Below are 21345 nucleotides of genomic sequence, written 5' to 3' on the forward strand. Positions count from 1 at the left end.
GAGTGATATATGAAAAGGTACCACTAATTATTCCATCAGGCAGCAAGAGAGAAACATGTAGCTCTGTGATTCATCATTGATGTCAACAATTATATTTACATCTCAGAAAACAGCATATTTGCTGCTGCCACGGAGCCAGCACAGACGACCTCTCACATTTAAAAATCTGCTTCATGAAAATAATGAAGCTTTTTAAAATATTCTTAACTGGCCAAAAAAACAATTTTCTTTTTTTAAATAAATGCTTGTAAACCATTCATCACTAGAGCATATCCATTTTAAGGTGACATGCACTTTGGGCTAATTTGTATAGAAAAATCCTATAAAATGTAATAAAGAATGATAGCCTTGCTTAGGTTTTTTAGATCATTCTATGTAATTTATTAGAGAATTATATCACTTTATAGGGCAGTTTGTAAAAGGTATAAAAAGACAATTTTTCTTTATTAAGTTCTAGAGTTCTTAAGAGTAATTCCCATAGAACCCTATTTAATTTCTATGAGACCCTAAAGGTTTCATCCTTATTAAATTTCATAGGACTCTTCCAGAAAGGCTAACTGCTTGGATTTATCTTTTTAAATGAATGCTATTTAAATATTCAGTCCAGTTGTTTGTTTTTTAAAGAATTTGATAGAAGAGTGGAATTGGGATGGATCATGGTGGCTTGGCATACTTTTCTGTTCCAGATTCTAAGCTTCTCTTTTTTCTTTTTCTTTTTTTTCCATTTAAAGCCTCCATTTTCAAAAGTGACTATTGATTTTGGGTGCCCATCTTGACCTTGAAAGGGCCTTATTTTTATAAAGTGCTGAGCATCCAACTTCTGAAAATCAGGCTCCTTTAAAGTATTTCAGGTTGGGCACCTCAAATCACTAGTCCCGTTTCAAAATGTAGGCCTACATCTTTAACCATTGTAGTGGCAAAGAAAATCTTCACAGTGTGAACCTAATGTAGTTCAGTGCCGTGATGTCTGCCTGAGTCTACAGACAATCTGAAACATTAACTCTGAGAGAGATGTGAACTACCTTATTTGTCTTATCAGAGTGATGACTCTGAAACCTAATGATAATTTAGATGCCAATGTTGGCTGTTTCACTGCTGGTCAAAGAATCCAAAAAGGCAAGGGACAATCATACTGTAAAGTTCTGCCCAATCTATTGTAAGTGGCTTTTTTTGGCACCTTGTTCTATGTCTCAAATAGATGAGGCTTGGGAGAATACCACTACTTTCCCCCCCCCCTTCCATTCAATCTGTGGTTCAGTTGTGCCAAGACCGGGCTCCCAGAACTCATTATTCTCCATGCTTCTCAATAAGAAATATGGAGTACAACACCTTTATGTCCTGTATTTGTTTACAGCTTCAGAAGCAGCTGTCCGAGCTGGATGAGGATGACCTGTGCTACGAATTTCGTCGGGAGCGCTTCACCGTCCATCGCACTCATTTATATTTTCTACATTATGAGTACGAGCCTGCCTCAGACAACACTGATGTAACTCTGGTGGCTCAGCTGTCAATGGACAGGTAGGGAAAGCTCTTTTGTTCTATAAGGAAATCAGAAACAGCGAATATCTCCTACAAACTCCAAGAAGCTTCCCAGAATTTCAGCAGTGCCATGCATTAGAGAGAGGAATATGACATTTTAATTGTGAAAATAGGGGACTTGCACTCTTGAATGAAGAAGAGTACAAGCAGGTGTTGTACAAGCATCCACTGTTTATCTATGCCAGGAACTGAGGTGCATTGGCAGAGCTTCATGAGAAGCTGAGATTTGGAATAGCAGAGGTTATTTCCACTCAGGACTGTGGGGCATTGTTTATTTGTTGTGATTTATAATAACCTATACGAGAACTGTGTACTGGATGTTGACACAGTACAAGAGCTGGTCAAAATGTTCAGCATAAAAAAAGTTTCATTTGCAAGTGCAATTTCCTCGACACTAACATTTTCCTGCGAAAAATGTCAATTTCAATCCTTTTTTTATTATTATTATTTTCTCATCAGGAGAATTGAAACAAAATATTGTTTCTAATTGACATTGAGAAATGGAACATTTTTTCAATTTGAAATGTCAGTTTGAAACAAAAAAATGTTTTTTCAACATCTCAGATTATTTCATTTCTTGAAAAAAATAAAGTTTTCATGGTTTGAAACTTTTCAGAATTTATCATTCTGCTCAATTTTACAATATTTCAGTTTTCTGATCTGAAGTGGAAACTAATTTTCTGAGGGTCCGGGATGAAAATTCCATTTGCTGACCAGCCAGTACACAGTACTTGTCTTATCTAATTCCAGCAATTGCAATTAGTGGCCCGCTTTCTGAAACTTAAAAATGTATATTAAAAACAACAACAAAGCCCACCCCAAAATCAACCATCTTGATTGTACTTTACTTAAGTCAGTCTCCATTTTCATGCAGCTTTTAGTCTGAATCTGCAGTCATGCCTCGCTCTGGCTGCTATCAGAATGTGTTACAAGAGGGGGAAAACACCACTTTAATCTGAACAGGCAACTGGTGCTGCATTAAATGGAGCACATATAGAACACAATATGACACATGCACGACACCTCTTTTGCTCCAGCAGAAGGTCAGCACTATTCCAGGGAGGACCAAAGGAATTCAGATTGACAAAACATTTGCAGAATATTATAAAAATAAATACAGTCTAATGAAAGTGGCACCACTTAGCCACCTCCTCGGCACCATATTCTGCACATTCAGCTATGATTTTCCATGTTCACCAGAGCTTCGTGTATTGATTTTTAATTTAAGAAACACTTAATTTCTTAAGTGTTTGCAAACCTTTGAGTAAAAAAACCAGACTCTGAGTGGCCTGTGTTGCTTTTTACAGATTCAGACTAACACGGCTACCCCTCTGATACCAGACTCTGAGTGAATGCCACAATAAATTAGTAAAGCTGGTATGTGTGTGTTTTCCCTCCAGAATTTAATTCAAAAGAATGAGCTGCAGCTCTGTGCCATTTCACTGGCAATGATGCAAAGTCTGATCATCTGTTCTGGATCCTCACAGGGACACACATTTTACTGATAGACAGAGCTGCACAGTTTTATTCAGAAAGAACACCCCCTCCAATGCAGTTCAGGAAAAATCCTTCCATGCTTCATTGGTGTGTTGTTATAATTTATTGATTTGGGTTGAAAATACTCTCTTTCAGCTAAAATCAATAAATAATATCTTACCAAAGAAGCATTTAGCTGTTTTATTTTTCCCTCATGTCTTTCAGTTGCTGCCTTTTTTATCTTCTTTAGCTGCTTTTATTAAGCTCCTCTATAGCAGTTATAGAGATTTGTGAATAGTGTCTCAGCTAGAGATAGACATGTACATAAATGATATGCTGTATGGTATACACCTGCATTATTCCTTCAAACTATTGTAAGAAGAAAAGGGAACCCAAGTCAGCAGCTATCAGTGTCTCCAGATCTAGTCCCACTGGGGTTAAGACGGACATGATTGCAGAGATAGGTTTACAGATGTTTGTCGTGCAGGCCGGGGGGAGAGGGAAGGGGAGCAGAGGTACATTTTAGAAGTCCAAAATAGATGCCCACAGAGGGAGGCACATTCATTGGTGTTTGTTACTTGTTATATGTTGTCTTTCAGACTGATGTGTTCTCTTCTGGACATTGCTTGACTGCATCACGAGCTATGCAGGCATTATTCAGGAGTATACCTTGGCTATACTGCCTTTCTAAGGCACTGTCTGTCCTTAGCATTTAGCTGTCAGAAGTAGTTGTGACAGTGCAAGCCTGAAGTGCAGACAAAGAAAGCTACAGTTGACACCAGTTGAGTGTATTGAAATCAGAATAAGAGGGAGTCAAGTGGCAAAAGAATTCCTAAGGGGGAAGTTGATCACAAAGAAACAATCAAACAAACAAAAAAGAATTACAGTAAAATCCTCTTGACTGGCATAGTCCCTGTTGGAAACAAACAGGTACCAACTGATCATCTTGATTTGTCAGAGACTACATTGTGCTGGGTGATATTTACTTCATGAACTGCTTTAAAAGTAAGCATTGCACAGAGCAATTTTTTGAAAAACCAAAGAAACTATATTTCTTGCTTTAGAAGCCATAATTTTTAGATTTTAAGGCCAGAAAGAACAATTATGATCATCTAGTCTGACCTCCTACATAATACAGGTCATAGAATTTCACCCTGTGATTCATGCATCAAGCCCAATAACTTGTGGTGGATCTGAGCATGTCATTTAGAAAGACACAACAGAGCTGGAAGTATTACTCCCGGGAGAATCCTGCACCAAAAAAATAAAAATTCTGCGCCAAAAAAAAAATTCTGCGCACAATATTTTAAAATTCTGCAAAATTCTGCACATTTTATTTGTCAAAATAACATGATATAATCACACGAGTTTCAATGTATTTTGGTAATTTATTTCAAGCAAGCATGGCTGTAACAATACAGACAACACAAAAGATTCAGAAAATGTTTTTGACAAATAGATTCCTTATTAGACATATTAATACAGAACTTTGAGTAATAATTCATTAAAACTGAAATACAGAAACTTATTTCCCACACCCCTCAAAAGCAGTGCAGAGGCTTGGGCGAGCCAGGGATAATTTAGGAGCTGAGGGAGAGGGAAGTAATTGCTAAGGAGGAGGCTAGGAGTGAACCTGGAGGGTTGTTAGATGTGGGTGGGAGACGTATGGAATAGGGGAGGGATTGTTAGGGAGTTGTGGAGCCTCCCCGATGTAGACCCTGGCAGACCCCCTAGCCTTTCGCATTCAGCCAGGCATATCTGCACATGTCCCCATGCGTCCCTGCACTCCCACTCTCTCCTCTCCCCATGTGTCCCTTACTCTGCCAGGCATAGCTGCCCCTGTCTCCATGTGTCCCTGCACCCCCACTTCCCATTCTGCCAAGCATAAGTGCCCCTGTCCTCATGTGGCCCTGCACCCCCATTCCCATTCAGCCCCTGCTCAATGTTATCACCCAACTAGTTCATGGCCCCAGCCCTAGTCTGTGTCCCCACTAACACTCTGAATCCCAGTCTGTGTGACCCCCCCCCAGCAGCCCCATGTGCCCCCTCTATCCATCCCCCCTCATATCCCATGCCTTCTCACCTGGTCCCACAGGCAGGGTGCTGTGAGAAGCCAGCCTCTGCCCCCTCCCTCTCAATGGCTGGCTGCTCCGGCCCATGAACCAGCTGCCCTCTTTTCTGGCACCACATCAGCCCCTGGTGGGTGAAAGGTGTAATTGCAGTGTGACCCCTCTCACAGCTTTTCTTCGCCTCCACATCAGATTCGATTATCCTGCAGGGTGGTGGGGAATCTGTGGGGGACATTAATTCTGTTCTTGCTCAGTGACATAGAATTCCCCCAGGAGTAGAAGTATCCTGAAGTGAGCAAAGGTATACAGTGGGAAATTTATATGAACAAAAAACAGTTCCCTCCTAACTACTGTGCAGAGTTTGCAGACATCATCAGGCGTGCCGTTTAAATGAGTTATATGTACCATGTATCCATTGCTTAGAGTCCTTGAAAGGCATTGCTCTGCATCTGTTCCCTGGCAATTTTCCCATTTGAGCAAGGGTGCCCTTTATCTGAGATCTGATTAATAGGATTTTGCTGATTAATTGGTTTCTACTGTGTAGCAAAAAAAAAGTATGCTTTTCTTTATTGCTTAGCTACAGTACAGGTTTTATTTATGATTCCTAAAATCAGTAGCCTAAAGCCTTTCACATACCTTTTAGATCTTTTTTATCGATCTCTGTTTCTAATACAGCTACATGTTGCACCCTGATAATAACCTTTGTTTCAATAATAGATAAAAAGAAAATAATGCACCAGGTATGGACTAGTCAAAGTAATCTTTCGTATCTAGGGAAAAAGCTTTATATCTTCCTGGATGTCATCAGGATCACTCAAAGCTGGAAGAAAAAGCTATTAAATAAAAATCAGAATTTATATTTTGCTGGTATGAACACATCGTTCCTTTCTGCTACAAAGCATAGGGAGATCGTAGGAGTGGGAAATTATTTCCTTTGATTACTATGATGCAGAAAACTTTTCTTGTGTCTTGTATGAATATTAATGGGGGAAAAAATCTACTGATGTGGAGATTTGGAAGGTAGAGAAAACAATCGTACTTCATAGTCTATTCTTGCTGATTTTGAATAGAATACCTGGCTATGCTGTATAGCCTTGTTTCACTTAACATTAACTAAAGATGCTTTCTAACCAGCGCCTGCTGTATTTTTAGGCGTTACATCTTAATCTCTATATGTCCCTCTAGAAACTGCCTGGAGTGTTTAGAGCATTTTGACCAGATAGGATTTAATTTAGTTCTGTGTATGGAATCTATGGAATCTCTGTTTGGTGTTTTTGTCAATAATGTCATTACTGGTGTATGAGTATTTAAAAAATATTATACATAAAATCTATTTTTAAAAGTCAATGGCATAACAGCTTGGAGAGAAATCATTAAAAATTATACAAATTGATATTTTAAAGGCTATTTCTGTTTGAAATGTTTTCTGTTTATGCTCCATGGTCCAATCCCCCGCCACTCCACCTCCTCCATACACCCCACATACCCCATTCACCCCATCCCATTTCTGTAGAAGTGCCATCTTTGTGACATTGTCCTGACAGTATGTTTTCTTTTCGTCGGTAGGAATTTTCATAAAATGCAGTGATCACCCAATCCATCACATTGTATGACCTTAAAATTTCATTCCCTCTCAAAACCTTTTAGGACCCTGCCCTTCCAGGGCCCTTGTAGTTTTATAGCAGGCCAAGTGCATTATGGGCTTCTACATCTGTTCCCTTCCACCAGCTGCTTGAAAGGAGCTACAAAACCTTACTAGCTGAGGTTACCTTGACTTCAGTGGAAGATGAGAGCCCTCAGAACCACCTTGGATCATAAAGCCCCCATCTGTAAGGGAAAATACACAGGCAGATCCCTGCACAGAGCCCCACTGACTTCAGTGGGACTTCACATAGGTGCAGGAGTCCACCTGTACAGGCTTTCATGCAGCATCATGGTCTATGGCAGGAAGAGTTCCAGAGATATCCGTTTCCCTTTTTTGATTCTTCCCCTTCTTCTTTCAGGCTCCAGATGCTTGAAGCTATCTGCAAACATTGGGAGGGTCCAATCAGCCTGGCACTCTATCTTTCTGATGCAGAGGCCCAACAATTCCTGCGCTACGCCCAGGGCTCGGAAGTCCTCATGAGCCGACGCAATGTTGGGTACCATATAGTGTACAAGGAGGGGCAGTTCTATCCTGTGAATCTCCTGCGGAATGTGGCCATGAAGCACATCAGCACACCATACATGTTCTTGTCTGACATTGACTTCTTGCCCATGTATGGACTCTACGAGTACCTCAGGTAAATATAGGTGAGGCTGTTCACGCACTCCCTTTCCCCCTCCCACACACAGTGAAACAGTTGGGTCAGACCCTAAGTGGAGCATAATAGCTTCAGATATTAGAAATATGTGAACACCAAGCAAAGGAGAGGAATTATTTAGGGTGGCAGAAGGGGATATAACTAGATGTAATTGGATGAAGTGAAGAAAGGAGAAACTGAGACAGTGAGATCTATTAGACTGGGGAATAGTTCCAAGGGAAGTGGTGGAAGGCCCTCATTACTTGGCAATTTGAAAATTATATTGGACCAAGCACTAGTAAATGTGTAGTAGCTTCCTGTATTAGCAGGGACATGGGCTGGGTGACCTATTAGGTCTTTTCCATCTCTAGTGTGTAGGATTCTAGGATGTCTGTGACAGAGGAAACATGCAAAATGTTACTGAAGTTGTTCTCCCCGTGAGGTACTGTTAACCCAGCACTGTACCCTGGAAATGGAATTATAATCCAAGCAGGTTCGATATATAATTGCAAGACAAGAGCCTGCCAAGGCAGAATAATTAGTGTACTGAAATTGGAAGGGGTGATTTGAAATTGTATTGTATAGTAATGAATATGAACATACTTGACTGAGCGAACTCTGGACCTCTGATCATTTAACACAGCCTCCTTTAATGGAGACTTTTTCCCTCTGCAAAGAGAGGCTGACCACCAGAGCCCAGTGTGTGGGGTAAGGAGGACATTCCCTGGTCAGACAGAAGGATTTCAATTCCTTAATCCCTATTGAATCTCATTTTTCCTTTGCTCTTCTTCTCTCTTAACAATTGGTAATGTTTGATCAAAGTCATCCAACAAGGGTTCCAAGTATGCAGATATTCAGTTTAACTGCACAGGCCCGGGCTCTCTGAATATAAAGAGAGATACACATTTCAGTGAATGGGATTGATGCAGGAAAGCCTTTGCTTCAAATTCACAACTCATTCAGTTTTTTTCCGTCTCTCACAGACACACAGTGAGGGTGAGCTGTTTGGCTTTACAAGATCCCTGCACCATTTGGATGCAATCTGATTCCTACTTTTATCCCATTCACCTTGTAAATCTGTATATTGGGGTACATGCACTTAACTGCATTAAAATCAAGGGAGTTACACCCTCTGGTGTCAGCTATCAGTTTAGCCCTATGTTTCTCACCTATTTTAAGAATGTTTCCTTCTGCTCTCTTATGGTGCAAGAACCATAAAAAAATTGTGCCCCTGCCCCCAAGATAACCCTCTCAGGAAACGCAAAGGGTTTATTATTATTCGCTCTTCTTTTTTTTTTTTGGTGCCTATGTCTCATATGATACATGCCCCATGCTTTCTGCCAATTGACTTCCAGTTACAGCTCTGAAAGTGGCCCCTGTGGCTGTGACATTGGCATGTGTTCCAGAGAAAGCACCTCATTCCTTCCCACTGCTCAGAGGCACAGTAATGGAAGCCAGCACTAACAGGCAAGAAGAAAGGAGGAACAGGAGGATAATGTGGAGAAATATACTTGAGACACTGAAGGATAGAAAATAATTTTCAGAGTGTGAATTTGCTTCAGATGACTAAATGGAGAGCCCCACCTAGTGGTGCCATTAGAAAGTGAGAAGATTTACCCTGAATGTTGCAGCTGATGTGTGATACCCCACAAATGTTCATGCAGCTCTCACACCAGTCAGACTCTAATTGTGATTCCCTGTTGCTCAGGAAGGTCAGAATTGCTAATCTGTTACTTCTGGCCCTTTACAAAAGGGCATTTTGTGAAGGGCTTTTTGTTAAATAATGAGCAGTTTTAAGCAAAATAGCATAGCAAGCTGCCAGCCTGTTTTAAATAATGGTGACCCCCGTGTACTTCTTCATTGGAGTTCATACTGGTACCTTCTGTGGGTAGTTGATTAGTAATATACATCTGAATGGCAGAAATTGTTCTCTAGGACTGCCCATGCATGCATTCATTTCTGTCCCCCCATGTACAGTAATAATAGGCTAACAGAAATAATGTATGATGCTTAAGGCCTGGTTCTTATAAAGGGAAAGTCCCTCTGATAATACATTGATTTATCCATACTGTATATCTACAGCCTACCTGGTAAGGCATATGGGATGAGGGGAAACGTAATGAAATAATGAATGTACACTTTCAGAAACACCCTATGTCTATGACTTGGCCCAGGCTGGAGAAACTTATTGGCCTGAAGGCCGCATCAGGTTTCGGAAATTGTATGGGGGGGCCGGTTAGGGGAGGCTGTGCCTCCCCAAACAGCCAGGTGTGGCCTGGCCCCTGCCCCCTGTTCTTCCCCCCCTTGCTCCCTAACGCCCCCCCCCGGACTCCTGCCCCATCCAACCCCCCCTGTTCCCTGACGGCCCCCCCGGGACCCCTGCCCCTTCCCCCCCCCTCCCCTGACTGCCCCCAGAACCCTCACCCCTGACTGCCCCCCGCTGCCCCATCCAACCCCCCCTCCTTCCTGACTGCCTCCTGGGACACTTGCACCCATTCAACCCCCCTCCTATTCCCCGCCCTCTGACCACCCCACACCCCCGCCCCCTGACCACCACCCCGAACTCCCCTGCCCTCTGTCCAACCCCCCCTGCTTCCTGTCCCCTGACCACCCCCAGAACCCCTGCCCCTGACTGCCCCCCACCACCCCATCCAACCCCCCCCCCTCCTTCCTGACCAACCCCGGAACCCCTGCCCCTGACTGCCTCCCACCACCCCATCCAATCACCCCTCCTTCCTGACTGCCCCCCGGGACCCGTGCTCCCATTCAACCCCCCTGTTCCCTGCCCTCTGACCGCCCCGACCCCTATCCACAGCCCGAACTCCCCTGCTCTCTATCCAACAGCCACGCCACCCGGCTGGAGCCAACCACGCCACAGCACAGCACAGAGCACCGGTTCAGGCCGGGATCTGCAGCTGCATTGCCCGGCTGCCCAGAGGGTTGCGCCAGTGGCGCGGCGCACTGAGGCTGCAGGGGAGGGGCACAGCGGGGGCAGGGCCGAGGGCTAGCCTCCCAGACGAGGAGCTCAGGGCCCAGGCAGGAGAGTCCCGCAGGCCGGATGTGGCCCGTGGCCCATAGTTTGCCCACCTCTGCTCTAGATGTATGTTGCCAGCAGCTGGATTTGAGATTTTTCACAGTTGTTTATACAAGGTCGCATCAGCACATTTGATCTCCATCAAAACTCTTTCCCCCCTCCCTTCATCTACTATAGCGAACGAGGAGAAAGACAGGTAGAGTTCAGAGACTTTCAGTTTACAGTACTAAAGTCACCTTTATAGTGTGTCCTGAGTAGAATTCTTTTGTCACCTACAGCATTCAGTCATCTGTCATTCAGATCACCTCAGCATTGCCCCAAAGCCATAGGCTCCTTTTTGGTAGCTGTGAGTACTATATTTGAATAATCTTAGAGGTTTTTTAGCATGAAATAACTAGACAGGTTCTTTCTCTTGAGCAGCTACAGCTGCAGTGGCTAGTGCGAAGATTCCCTCCTGGCTCACCTGTCTCAAATATACTCCTCACATCCACTGACACACTGGGAGTTTATATCCTCAATGTGTTCCTCTGGATTTATACCTGCCCCTCTCTAGTATGAAATGTGAAATATTTTTGGCCGCCATGCACTGTGCATGGGGGTAACACCTCAATGGGAGACAAACTTCACAAAGTAGCTGTTAGTTTTATTTGTCAGGTGTATTTGTCGGTTTTGCAGAGAGGAAGAATGATCTGATGGACTGAGCACAGGACTGGGAACTCTTGGGTTCCAACCCCAGCTCTGCCACTGACTTGTAAATTAGTCATGGACAAGTCACTTTGGGCCTGGTCTGAACCCCATTTGAGTCTCATAGACTCATAGACTTTAAGGTCACAAGGGACCATTATGATCATCTAGTCTGACCTCCCGCATGATGCAGGCCACAAAAGCTGACCCACCCACTCCTGGAATAATTCTCTCCCTTGACTCAGCTGTTGAAGTCCCGAAATCATGATTTAAAGACTTCAAGTCGCAGAGAATCCTCCAGCAAGCGACCCCTGCCCAGCAAGCGGAAAGTGGAAAGACTCTTTCAATTCAAGGGGGTTTAGGATTAGGCTATTCACCTTTGTGTGGGAATGTCTACACTGCAATTGAAGGTGTGATTGTAATACAAGTAGACATACCCATGCTAGCTTTAATATAGTTAGCATGGCCCAAAATAGAAGTAAAGATGCAGCAGCACAGACCCTGGCATGGGCTAGTAATGAGGGTATGTACCCAGGGTTCTGGGTGGGTTTGAATAGTTTACGCTGGAATCATCGAAACCTAGGCCTGGAAGGGACCTCGACAGGTCATGTAGTCCTGTCCCCTGCACTGAGGCAGGACCAAGTACGCCTAAATCATCCCTGGCAGGTGTTTGTCCAGCCTGTTCTTAAAAACCTCCAGTGATGGGGATTCCACAACCTCCCTTGGAAGCCTGTTCCAGAGCCTAACTATCCTTTTAGTTAGAAAGTTTTTCCTAATATCTAACCTACATCTCCCTTGCTGCAGATTCAGCAATCAGTGGACATGGAGAACAATAGATCACCGTCCTGTTTGTAACAGCCCTTCACGTTTTGAAGGCTGTTATCTGGTTCTTACTCAGTCTGATTTTCTCAAGACTAAACATGTCCTTTTTTTTAAACATTTCCTCAGAGATCAGGTTTTCTAAACCTTTTATATTTTTGTTGCTCTCCTCTGGACTCTCTCCAATTTGTCCACATATCTCTTAAAGCGTGGTGCCCAGAACTGGACATAATATTCCTGCTGGGGCCTCACCAGTGTCAATTGGACAATCACCCCCTGTGTCTTACATGCAATGACCTGTTCATACACCCTAGAATTATATTAGCCTTTTCCACAACTGCGTCACATTGTTGATTCATATTCAATTTGTGATCCACTGTGACACCCAGATCATTTTCTGCACTACTACTGCACAGCCAATTAATCTCAATTTTATATTTGTGCACTTGATTTTTCCTTCCAAAGTGTAGTACTTTGAACTTGTCTTTATTGAATTGCACCTTGTTGATTTCAGACCAATTCTCCAATTTGACATGGTCATTTTGAATTCTAATCCTGCCCTCCAAAGCACTTGCAACTCCTTTCAGCCTGGTGTCATCCACAACGGCACACTATTCAAACCATGCTCTGAAAACAGAATTATTAATTTCCTTCTGGGTTTTTCTGTGGCACTCATTATCCAAGTCATTAATTAAAATATTGAATAGTACCAGACCAAGGACAGACCCCTATGGGACTCCACTAGATAAATCCACTTAGTTCAATGGTGAATCATTGATAATTATTCTTTGAGTACGGTCTTTCAACCAGTTATGCACGCATCCATACTATATTTCCCAAGTTTGCTTATATGAATGTCACGTGGGACTGTGTCAAAAGCCTTACTAAGATGAAGATATATCACATCTACAGCCTCCCTCTTATCACTAGGCCAGTAACCCTGTCAAAGAAGGAAATTAAGTTGGTTTGGCATGATTTGTTCTTGACACATCCATGTTGGCTCTTTCTTATGACCCTATTATCCTCTAGGTGCTAACAATTTGTTTGTTTAATGATTTGTCCCAGTATCTTTCCAGATATTAAAGTTAGGCTGACTGGTCTATAATTCCCTTGGTCCTCTTTGTTCCCCTTTTTAAAGATAGTACTACATTTGACCTTCTCCTGTCATGTGGAATCTTACCCGCCCTCAAAGATAATCACTAATGATTCGGAGATTGCTTCAGCTAGTTCCTTAAGTATTCTAGGATAAATTTCCTCCGGCCCTGCCAATTTGAATATATCTAACTTATCTAAATATTCTTTAACCTCTTCTTTCCCTATTTTGGCTTGTTCCCTCCCCTTTGTTGTTAATGTTAATTGTGTTAAATATCTGGTCACAATTAACCTTTTTAGTGAAGACTGAAGCAAAATAGGCCCTCAGCCTTCCTGATGACATCCCTTATTAGCTTACCTTTCCCACTAAATAGTGGACCTACACTTTCCTTCATCTTTCCCTTGCTCCTAGTGTATTTATAGAACCTCTTCTTATTGCCTTTTATGTTCTTTGCTAGGTGTAACTCATTTTGTGCCTTAGCCTTTTTGATTTTGTTCCTACATGCTTGTGCTGTTCTTTTGTACTCCTCCTTAGCAATTTGTCCATGTTTCCATTTTTTGTTAGTTCCTTTTTGATTTTCAGGTAATTCAAGAGCTCCTAATTGAGCCATATTGGCCTCTTACTATTCTTTCTGTCTTTCCTTTGAATTAGGATAGCTTGCTGTTGTGCCTTTAATGCTGTCTCCTTGACAGACTACCAGCTCTCCTGAACTCCGTTTTCCCTTAGATTTTCTTCCCATGGTACCTTACCTAGCAGTTCTCTGAGAATGTTGAAGTCTGCTTTTTTTGAAGTCCATTGGCCTTGTTCTGCTGCTCTCATGCCTTCCTTTCCTTGAAATCGTGAAATCTGTCATTTCATGATCACTTTTGCCCATGAAGCCTGTGCTGCCACAACTTCACTTCTATTTTTAGCCATACTAAGTAGATTAAAGCTAGTGTGCGTATGCTCACACAAGCTATAATCACACCTCTGACTGTAAGTACCCTAAATCTCAGTTTCTCCATATGAAAATACAGGTGATAATATTGACCTACCCTACAAGGGTTGTTGTGAGAATTAGTAAATACTTGTAACCATTTTGAAGAAGAAACATTCTGTGGCTGTATTTTGGAGTTAGTTTGACCTCTGAGAGGATTCTTGGGATTTAAGATCACTTTATTCCACACTACACAAAAAAACTGGTAATGAGAAATTTACCTCTATATTCTTTCCTATGGCTTATTGCTAGAGTAGAAATTTAACCCAACCTTCATTATGTCAGAATGACATATCCTACATCGGGGCTGCACACAAGGATGCCTGGGAAATGATTTCCTGGACAATACTAACAGAGAGAAAGTCTTCACAAATTCACATATCCTTGTTTTAGGTGTTTGGGGAAATGGTAGGTATTAGAAAATAGATGCTGAGGTATTAAAACTGAAAATACCTTCTCAAGAACTGTCCACAAATTAAATAGTTTCCCCAGTATTAGCTGCAAAATATCCAGATTTATTATTGGCATTCCATGACACACATCCAATGACAATTATGGTTGAAATCTTTCTAATTCAAACACCACAATGCCCAGCAAAAAGGTGGAAGAAAATCAAATATACTTCAAATTATGAAATGAGTTGATTGTGTTGGAATGGTGCCGCTAGAAAAATGAGCACTGAAAACAATATTTTGATCAGTAAAACTGAGCGTATCAAGTGCAAGGAAAAGCCAGCTGAAGAGCGAGTGGTAGCTCAGCATGCTGCCCTGAGTTGGGATATATCGTCCATGTTTGGAACGTAAGATAGGTCCTTTGCTCACAAACCAGCAAGGCGGAGGAAATGAAAGAGGGAATGGTTATGATAGCCAGGGAAGAATTCTGGTGCTGCGCCAGCTGTCGCTGTCCGGTTGGTTTGAGATGAGCAGAAGCACTTTGTGAGCTCTGCACACATCCCAAATCCTCTGTGTCCCCAGCAACTACATCCTTTCCCACCTCCTTATTTTCCTAGCCCCCACTCTCCCTCAGATTTTTGGTCAGCAGCTCCCTTTCCTCAGGAACCTCCAGCTCATAATACAAACATGCTATGGCCCCTACCCAGCCTTGATGCCCCCTGCTATTTTAAATACCACCTCGTCACTGCTGAAATCATTGAAAATGCTGTCCAGAACCACAGTCTCCATTTCCTGTCCTCCACCTCCATCCTAGATCCCTTCAGTCTGGCTTCCACCCTCCACTCCACTGAAACTGCTGTCACCAAAGTTAGTAAGAATTTCTTCATGAATAAATCACAGGGCTTCTACTCCATCCTCATCTTCCTTGACTTCTTGAGTGCTTTTGGCACAGTTGACCACACCTTCCTCCTTGAAATGACATCCTCCCTGTTTTTTCATGAATGTCACTCCTGATTTCCCTCCATCCTCTTTGGTTGTTCCTTCATTGGTTCAATCTGTGGGCCCTCTTCCTCTCCTCTCCCACTTCTGGTAGAGGTTCCAGAGGGCTCCATCCTTGGTTCCCTTGTCTTCTCCTGCTATGTGCCAGGCTAGGGGTCTCCAGTTCTCATTGGACTTAAGGCTGCCAAAGTTAGACAGCAGAGGCTGTTTGACAGCTTTCTGCACCAGCAGTCCTCTCCGGCCCCTCGAATGGGAAAGGGGCATTCTGGTGAGTTGGGGAGAAGGCAGGGTAGAGTGGACATCTGTTCCCCCTGATCCTCCATGGCATAAAGCCCTCTATTGACTTTATGCACATTAGAGCTCCTCCCCTACAGCTCTAATGTGCAATGGGGCCAGGCAGCTCAGGATTAGGGCACAACAAGTAGCCCTCTGTAGTGCCCCTTCTGCATCCCTGGATGGAACATCTGCCCAACTCTCTCCAGGGACCTCGTCCACTCACATGGCTTCAATTCCCATTTTATGCAGATGACTCACAAATTTACTTCTCTACGCTTGACCTGTCTCCCTCTGTCCAGTCCCACACCTTGGCCTGTCACCCTGGCTTTTGCTTGTGGCTGTGTTACTACCCACTTATACTCAACATGTCCAAAATGGAACTCAATGTCATCCCTCCCCTTTTCCCCTTCTCCTTGTCACAGCCAACAGTGCCATCATCCTTCCCATTACTCAGGCCTATAACCTGGATGTCATCTATGACTCTTACTCCCCCTCTCTCAAGCCCCACAAATCAAGGCCATATCCAGAGCATGGCATTTCCTCCACCAGGACATTTCTAAGATCAACAATGCTAAAATGCCCGGGCCAGCATCAACTCCTGTCTTGACTAATGCAGCCCCCTCCTGTCTGTGTTTCCTAATTCCCACCTCGGCCCCCCTAACATTCATTCCACGGTACCACTGCTCTGCTGCTAGGATCATCCTGACCATGTCGCCTCCCTCTTGGAGCATCTCCACTGGTTCTCCTTCTGTTGCTGCATCCAATTCAAGTTTCTTATCCTTATCTTTACGGCCCTTGAGATCTCTTCCCCTCCCTACTTTACCACTCTTCCCTCTTTTTGCGTTGACCCCACCCTGTCCATCATGTCAATGATTCCAGCCTCCTTCACCCATTTGTGTATTCCTTTTTGCTTTCCTCCATGCCACCCCTATGCATGGAATGTTTTCCCCTACTAGTCCATAAAACTAGTGTCCTCGCCTCCTTCCAGCCCATCCTCAAGTCCCTCCTCTGCCACGATACCTACAGTTAATGGCCCACTGCCAATGGCTGTAAGGATTACCAATATAAATAGAAACAAAATACTATCTAATAACTTAAGAGCTGAGTGCACTGCAACTATCTAGTTGTGCAGACAACCTCCTCTACATAACCACATGGTGCTACCGCTGTCACCCTTGTCCTCCCTCTTACTTCTTTGTTTGTCACACCCACTTATTGTATCTGAAATTGGATCATACGCTCTTTGGGGCAAGGATTGTCTTGCACTTGGTGTTTGCACAGTGCTTAGCACAATGAGGCCTCAATCCCTGACTGGGGCTTCTGGGTGCTACCACCCTACAAATAAAAAATAATATCAACAACCACAATTTAAAGCTGCCATTTCCTGGTAAAAACACCTAAGGAAGGACATCAGTGCAAACACCGCCTGCCCTTCCCCAGAGATGAAACCCTCTGAGATGTAGCAGCATGGGCTGCTGGCTCAGGTTGCACATCTCCGAACCAAGGGGATGAACCAAACCCAGGGAGTCCTAAAATGGTGTCAGTGAGATTAAATTAGTATGATTTCCGTACTGAGAGGGGCTAGAAGAAACGGGGGGAAGAATCATTAGGAGTGTCATAAACACTGGATGTTGGCATCACTCAGTGATTCTGACAGGCTGAGGAAGCTCTCTTTAAAGAAGTCATCTACACGCAGATCATTATCAGTGATGGGGAAGGAAACAGAGCAAAAAGTACAGGAAAGTTTTAATGGGAGGCAGATAAAATCCTTCAGTTGTGTAAAGTTTGTTGGAATGTGGCAGTGGCTCTTTAAACAATTCAAACTTACAGACTGAGAACAGGCTCATTTTATAGAACAGACCTACAGGGAATCCTAGAATGCAAAGCTAATATGAATTCCCTAAAAATTCAAATTTTATTAAGCAGCCCCTTCCTCCTCCTTTGATGCAGTGGGAATGAATTCTTGCTATTCTGGACCTTAAAAAGTGGCTTGTTGTTCCCCTTTTGATGCTATGACAGCGTTCCCAAATCCTTCATCTCGTAAGGCTGCTGATAGTTTGTCGCTTGTCAACATTGTCCTCGGTTGCTCATTGCAGTACCATAAAAGTTAGTACAATAAATACTATTAAGGGGAACTGAGTTTGACGTGGGGAGAGAGGCAGATGTTTCATATGAAATGCAAAGATAATGAAAGGGAAATTGAGGCAGAGTTATTTCTACTGACAAGTACAGTAAGATTCAGTTTGGGGTGGCAATGACTTGGTTTTTGTTTGTAGTTAGGAAAGTGAAGGCCCAATAGCTCTGGCTAGAGCTGCATGCAGTGCAGGCAGGTGTTATGCCAGATTGCTCTGTTGTTGTTGTTATTATTAATAGTGTAGTGAAAATTATTTGTATATCAGCAGTATCTGAAGGCCTCATTGTGCTAAGTGCTGTACAGTTCTTCCCTGAATAGCTCCCGGTCAAAATAGGCAAACAGACGAAGGGTGGGATAAAGGGATGCAACGTACACACAGCTTTTCTGTGCAGGGATTGCCTCTTTCTACTACACTTGTACAGTCTGCCTAGCACAATGGGGCTGGGGAACTAAATACTACCACAGTACAAATAATCGTCATAATACACACAGTTCTGCTAATTGACCTCAGTCTTAATTTGCAGCCTCTGAGAGCACACCTCAGTTCTGAGCTTGTTACTCCAAACTTGGGCCTCCCCTTGAGCAGAGACTAACCGTTGTGCCACATGGTATTTTTGAGGACGCGTGTGTGTTGTGAAATACGTTTAGATTGGCACCAGCTCCCCGTCTGCGTGGTGTGCGAGCTCTAAACAAGCGTCAAAAACAAGGACAAAGTAACAGCTCAATGGGCCAGTAGAGGGCAATAGTACAAAAGTACACAGTTGGATTTGAGCAGTGACTCTGTCCCTTTAAAGATGGGGACAAAATTTAGACCAGGAGACAGGAAAATTACCATAACAAAGCACTTTCCAAAATTAAATCTTTTAAAACCAGAAGCTAAACTCCCATCGAGACTCTACTACAGTGTGTTTCTCTAAGGCATAGACCTTGTCTGAATGGAACAGTTGATCTTTCTTGTAAACAGTATACAGATTGCCTTACAGCAGTGGTTCTCAACCAGGAGTCCGGGGCTCCTTCGGGAGCCGTGAGCAGGTTTCAGGGGGTCCGCCAAGCAGGGATGGCATTAGACTTGCTGCGGCCCAGGGCAGAAAGCCAAAGCCCCACCACTGAAGCCTGAGGCCCTAAGCCCTGCCATTAGGTGCTGAAGTTGAAGCCTGAGCAATTTAACTTCACAGGGCCCCCTGTGGCATGGGACCTCAGGCAATTGCCCTGCTTGCAGGCCCTGGCTTTTATATGTAGAAAAAAACAGTTGTTGTGGCACAAGTGGACCATGGAGTTTTTATACCACTGGGGGGGGGGGGGAGTTGAGAAGGGGGCTTAGAAAGAAAAAGGTTGAGAACCCTCCTGCCTTAAAGAAATGGACGTCTTTTACTGATGGGCTCTCCCTAGCTTTCATTGTCAGAAGATCCAAATGCTGGCTGAATTAATTGCCACTTCTAAATTCCTGGCTTTTACCAGTGTAAATATGAGAGAGAGTTTGGAACATAGAGACTAATTATGTTGAAGTGTAACCAGTCTCCTCATACAGAGTCCCAAACTGTCCTGGCCAAATCGTGTCAGCTTAGAACTGCCATTCCTTGGGTGGTTATTTCCATAATCTGTAATAACAAACAGGACCTTTCAAGGAATTTGGCCTTTACTCAGCTGAGTGTCTCTTATAGGGACAAGCAATTGGATCTAGTCAAATTTATTATTCAGCTAGACCTATATCATTGGGCAGTCAGCCAAATGCACCTTGGGTTTACAAACTTTGATAGCAATATATTGCTTAACTTTTTCCTAGATCAACAGGTTAAATGAGATGAGGAAAACTACTCCGCACCAACAAAAAATGCACCACTTGAACTGCCATCTCTTTGTTCTTTACTATGAAAAGCCCTGTGATTTGTCCAGGTTAAAATTCTCCCCTTTGTATTCATTGCTCTTCTCTGCCAGGAAGTCTGTCATCCAGCTAGACTTGGCCAATACCAAGAAAGCTCTGATCGTACCTGCTTTTGAGACCCTTCGGTACCGCCTCTCCTTCCCCAAGTCAAAAGCAGAGCTGTTATCTATGTTGGACATGGGAACCCTCTTCACATTCAGGTAACAGAAGGAGCTTTCACTGAACCTCCGGCAGTGATCAACCTTGGCTTCTTGCTCATCTGTGGACGTGTGGCTCGCCTCTCCCCTGGCCAGTCAGTAATTCAATTAAGAAATGTATTGAGGTTTTCCCCCACTTTATTAAAAGGCAGTGATCAAGTGCCCAACAGCTTGATTGGTGCATGTATTTAATCTTTAAACCCTGCATGCTGTCTACTAATATTTCCATGGGGGTCTTGCCCTTCCCTCTAGTCTAACCTCCTATTGTTCAATTGGCCTCATTTTATTTTTGACATTTTTATTGCATTACAAAATCACACAAGAGCATTAAACCAGCAAGTGTGTAATATACCCTTTGTTGGCTAAGCACAGTCCAGGTAACTACCATTCATGTGACCAAAAAATAGTTTTCTCCTGTTCACCAGCTGGCCCCAATATTGACTGATTAATCAATTTTTAAAAGCTTTTATAAGCTACTGAGCAGCTAGACAAGTGAATGATGTTTCTCAATAGAAAGGAAAAACATTGTGGTTTGGTTGGTCTGAATACAAGACTGGGAGACAGGAACACCTGAGGTTTAAATTCATCTGTGAAACAGACTCCTTCGGTGGCCTTGGACCAGGGGTGTAAGTAGGCCAGTACGGCGTACTGGTAAGAAGTGACCGCCGGTACCAGCCCGTAAGCAGCTGACATTAAAGCGCTGCCGCGGCAGCACTTGAACATCGCTGCCCTTTTTGCCCCCACTCCCATTGGTGGCGCCAGGGCCCGGCGATTTAAAAGGGCCTGGGGCTTTTGGCTGCCACTACTACGGCAGTGGCCGGAGCCCTGAGCCTTTTTAGATCGCCACCAGAGCCCCGAGCGGCGCAGGCCAGGCAGCACAGATGGGCTGGCTGGGGGAGGCTGACGCCTCGCCCCTTCCACTAGAGGCCCTACCCCTTCTGCTCGAGGCCCCGCCCCTTCTGGAGCCCCAGAGCTGGGCCCCCTTACCAGTAAGTCTTCTGTGTTACTTTCACCCCTGCCTTGGACTTGTCACTTCCGTTCTCTACTTCAATCCCCTCATTTGTAAATTGAGAATAATAATACTTAACTAGGATTGATGAGTGGATATTCTGAAAGTGCCACGAACCTCGAAAGTGTGCAGTGTGGCCTACTGCATGCAGCACCAGACAGGGCCTCGGGAGATCTTGGTTCTATTCCCAGTTCGGACCTGCTGGATGACCTTTGGCAAACCACTTCACCTCCCTGTGCCTCAGTTTCACATCTATAAAATGGGGATAATAATGCTTACCTCTTCTGCGTTAACACGCTACGAGAGCTATAGATGAAAACCATTATATAAGAGCTAGATGGTACTATTATTCAGTGGAAAACTTCCTTTTCTTTCCTCTTCTCACAAATTGTTTTTGTGGCAGATGCCGCTCTTCCCCCATTACCTGTATTTCATACCTCTCCACTTGCAGCGGGTTTCTTTCATGTTGCTAAGCTGCAGCATC

At 43.7% G+C, this 21345-nt stretch overlaps 1 protein-coding gene across 4 annotated transcripts in view; it reads left to right on the forward strand.

Annotated features, from left to right (window-relative positions):
• LARGE1 (LARGE xylosyl- and glucuronyltransferase 1) overlaps nucleotides 1–21345 on the forward strand; it is a 362997-nt gene that overhangs the window by 330237 nt on the left and 11415 nt on the right. For 3 of the 4 annotated variants that reach the window (XM_065581487.1, XM_005300815.5, XM_065581482.1), the window contains 3 exons: nucleotides 1355–1518; nucleotides 7088–7366; nucleotides 19709–19855. In XM_065581487.1, coding sequence (XP_065437559.1) covers nucleotides 1355–1518; nucleotides 7088–7366; nucleotides 19709–19855 — 590 coding nt within the window. Of the gene's footprint in view, nucleotides 1–1354; nucleotides 1519–7087; nucleotides 7377–19708; nucleotides 19856–21345 lie in introns of all 4 variants that reach the window. The other variant, XR_010597851.1, reaches the window with a different exon arrangement.

This window comes from Chrysemys picta, chromosome 1 (assembly GCF_011386835.1).
Source record: "Chrysemys picta bellii isolate R12L10 chromosome 1, ASM1138683v2, whole genome shotgun sequence".
NCBI classification, from domain to species: Eukaryota; Metazoa; Chordata; order Testudines; family Emydidae; genus Chrysemys; species Chrysemys picta.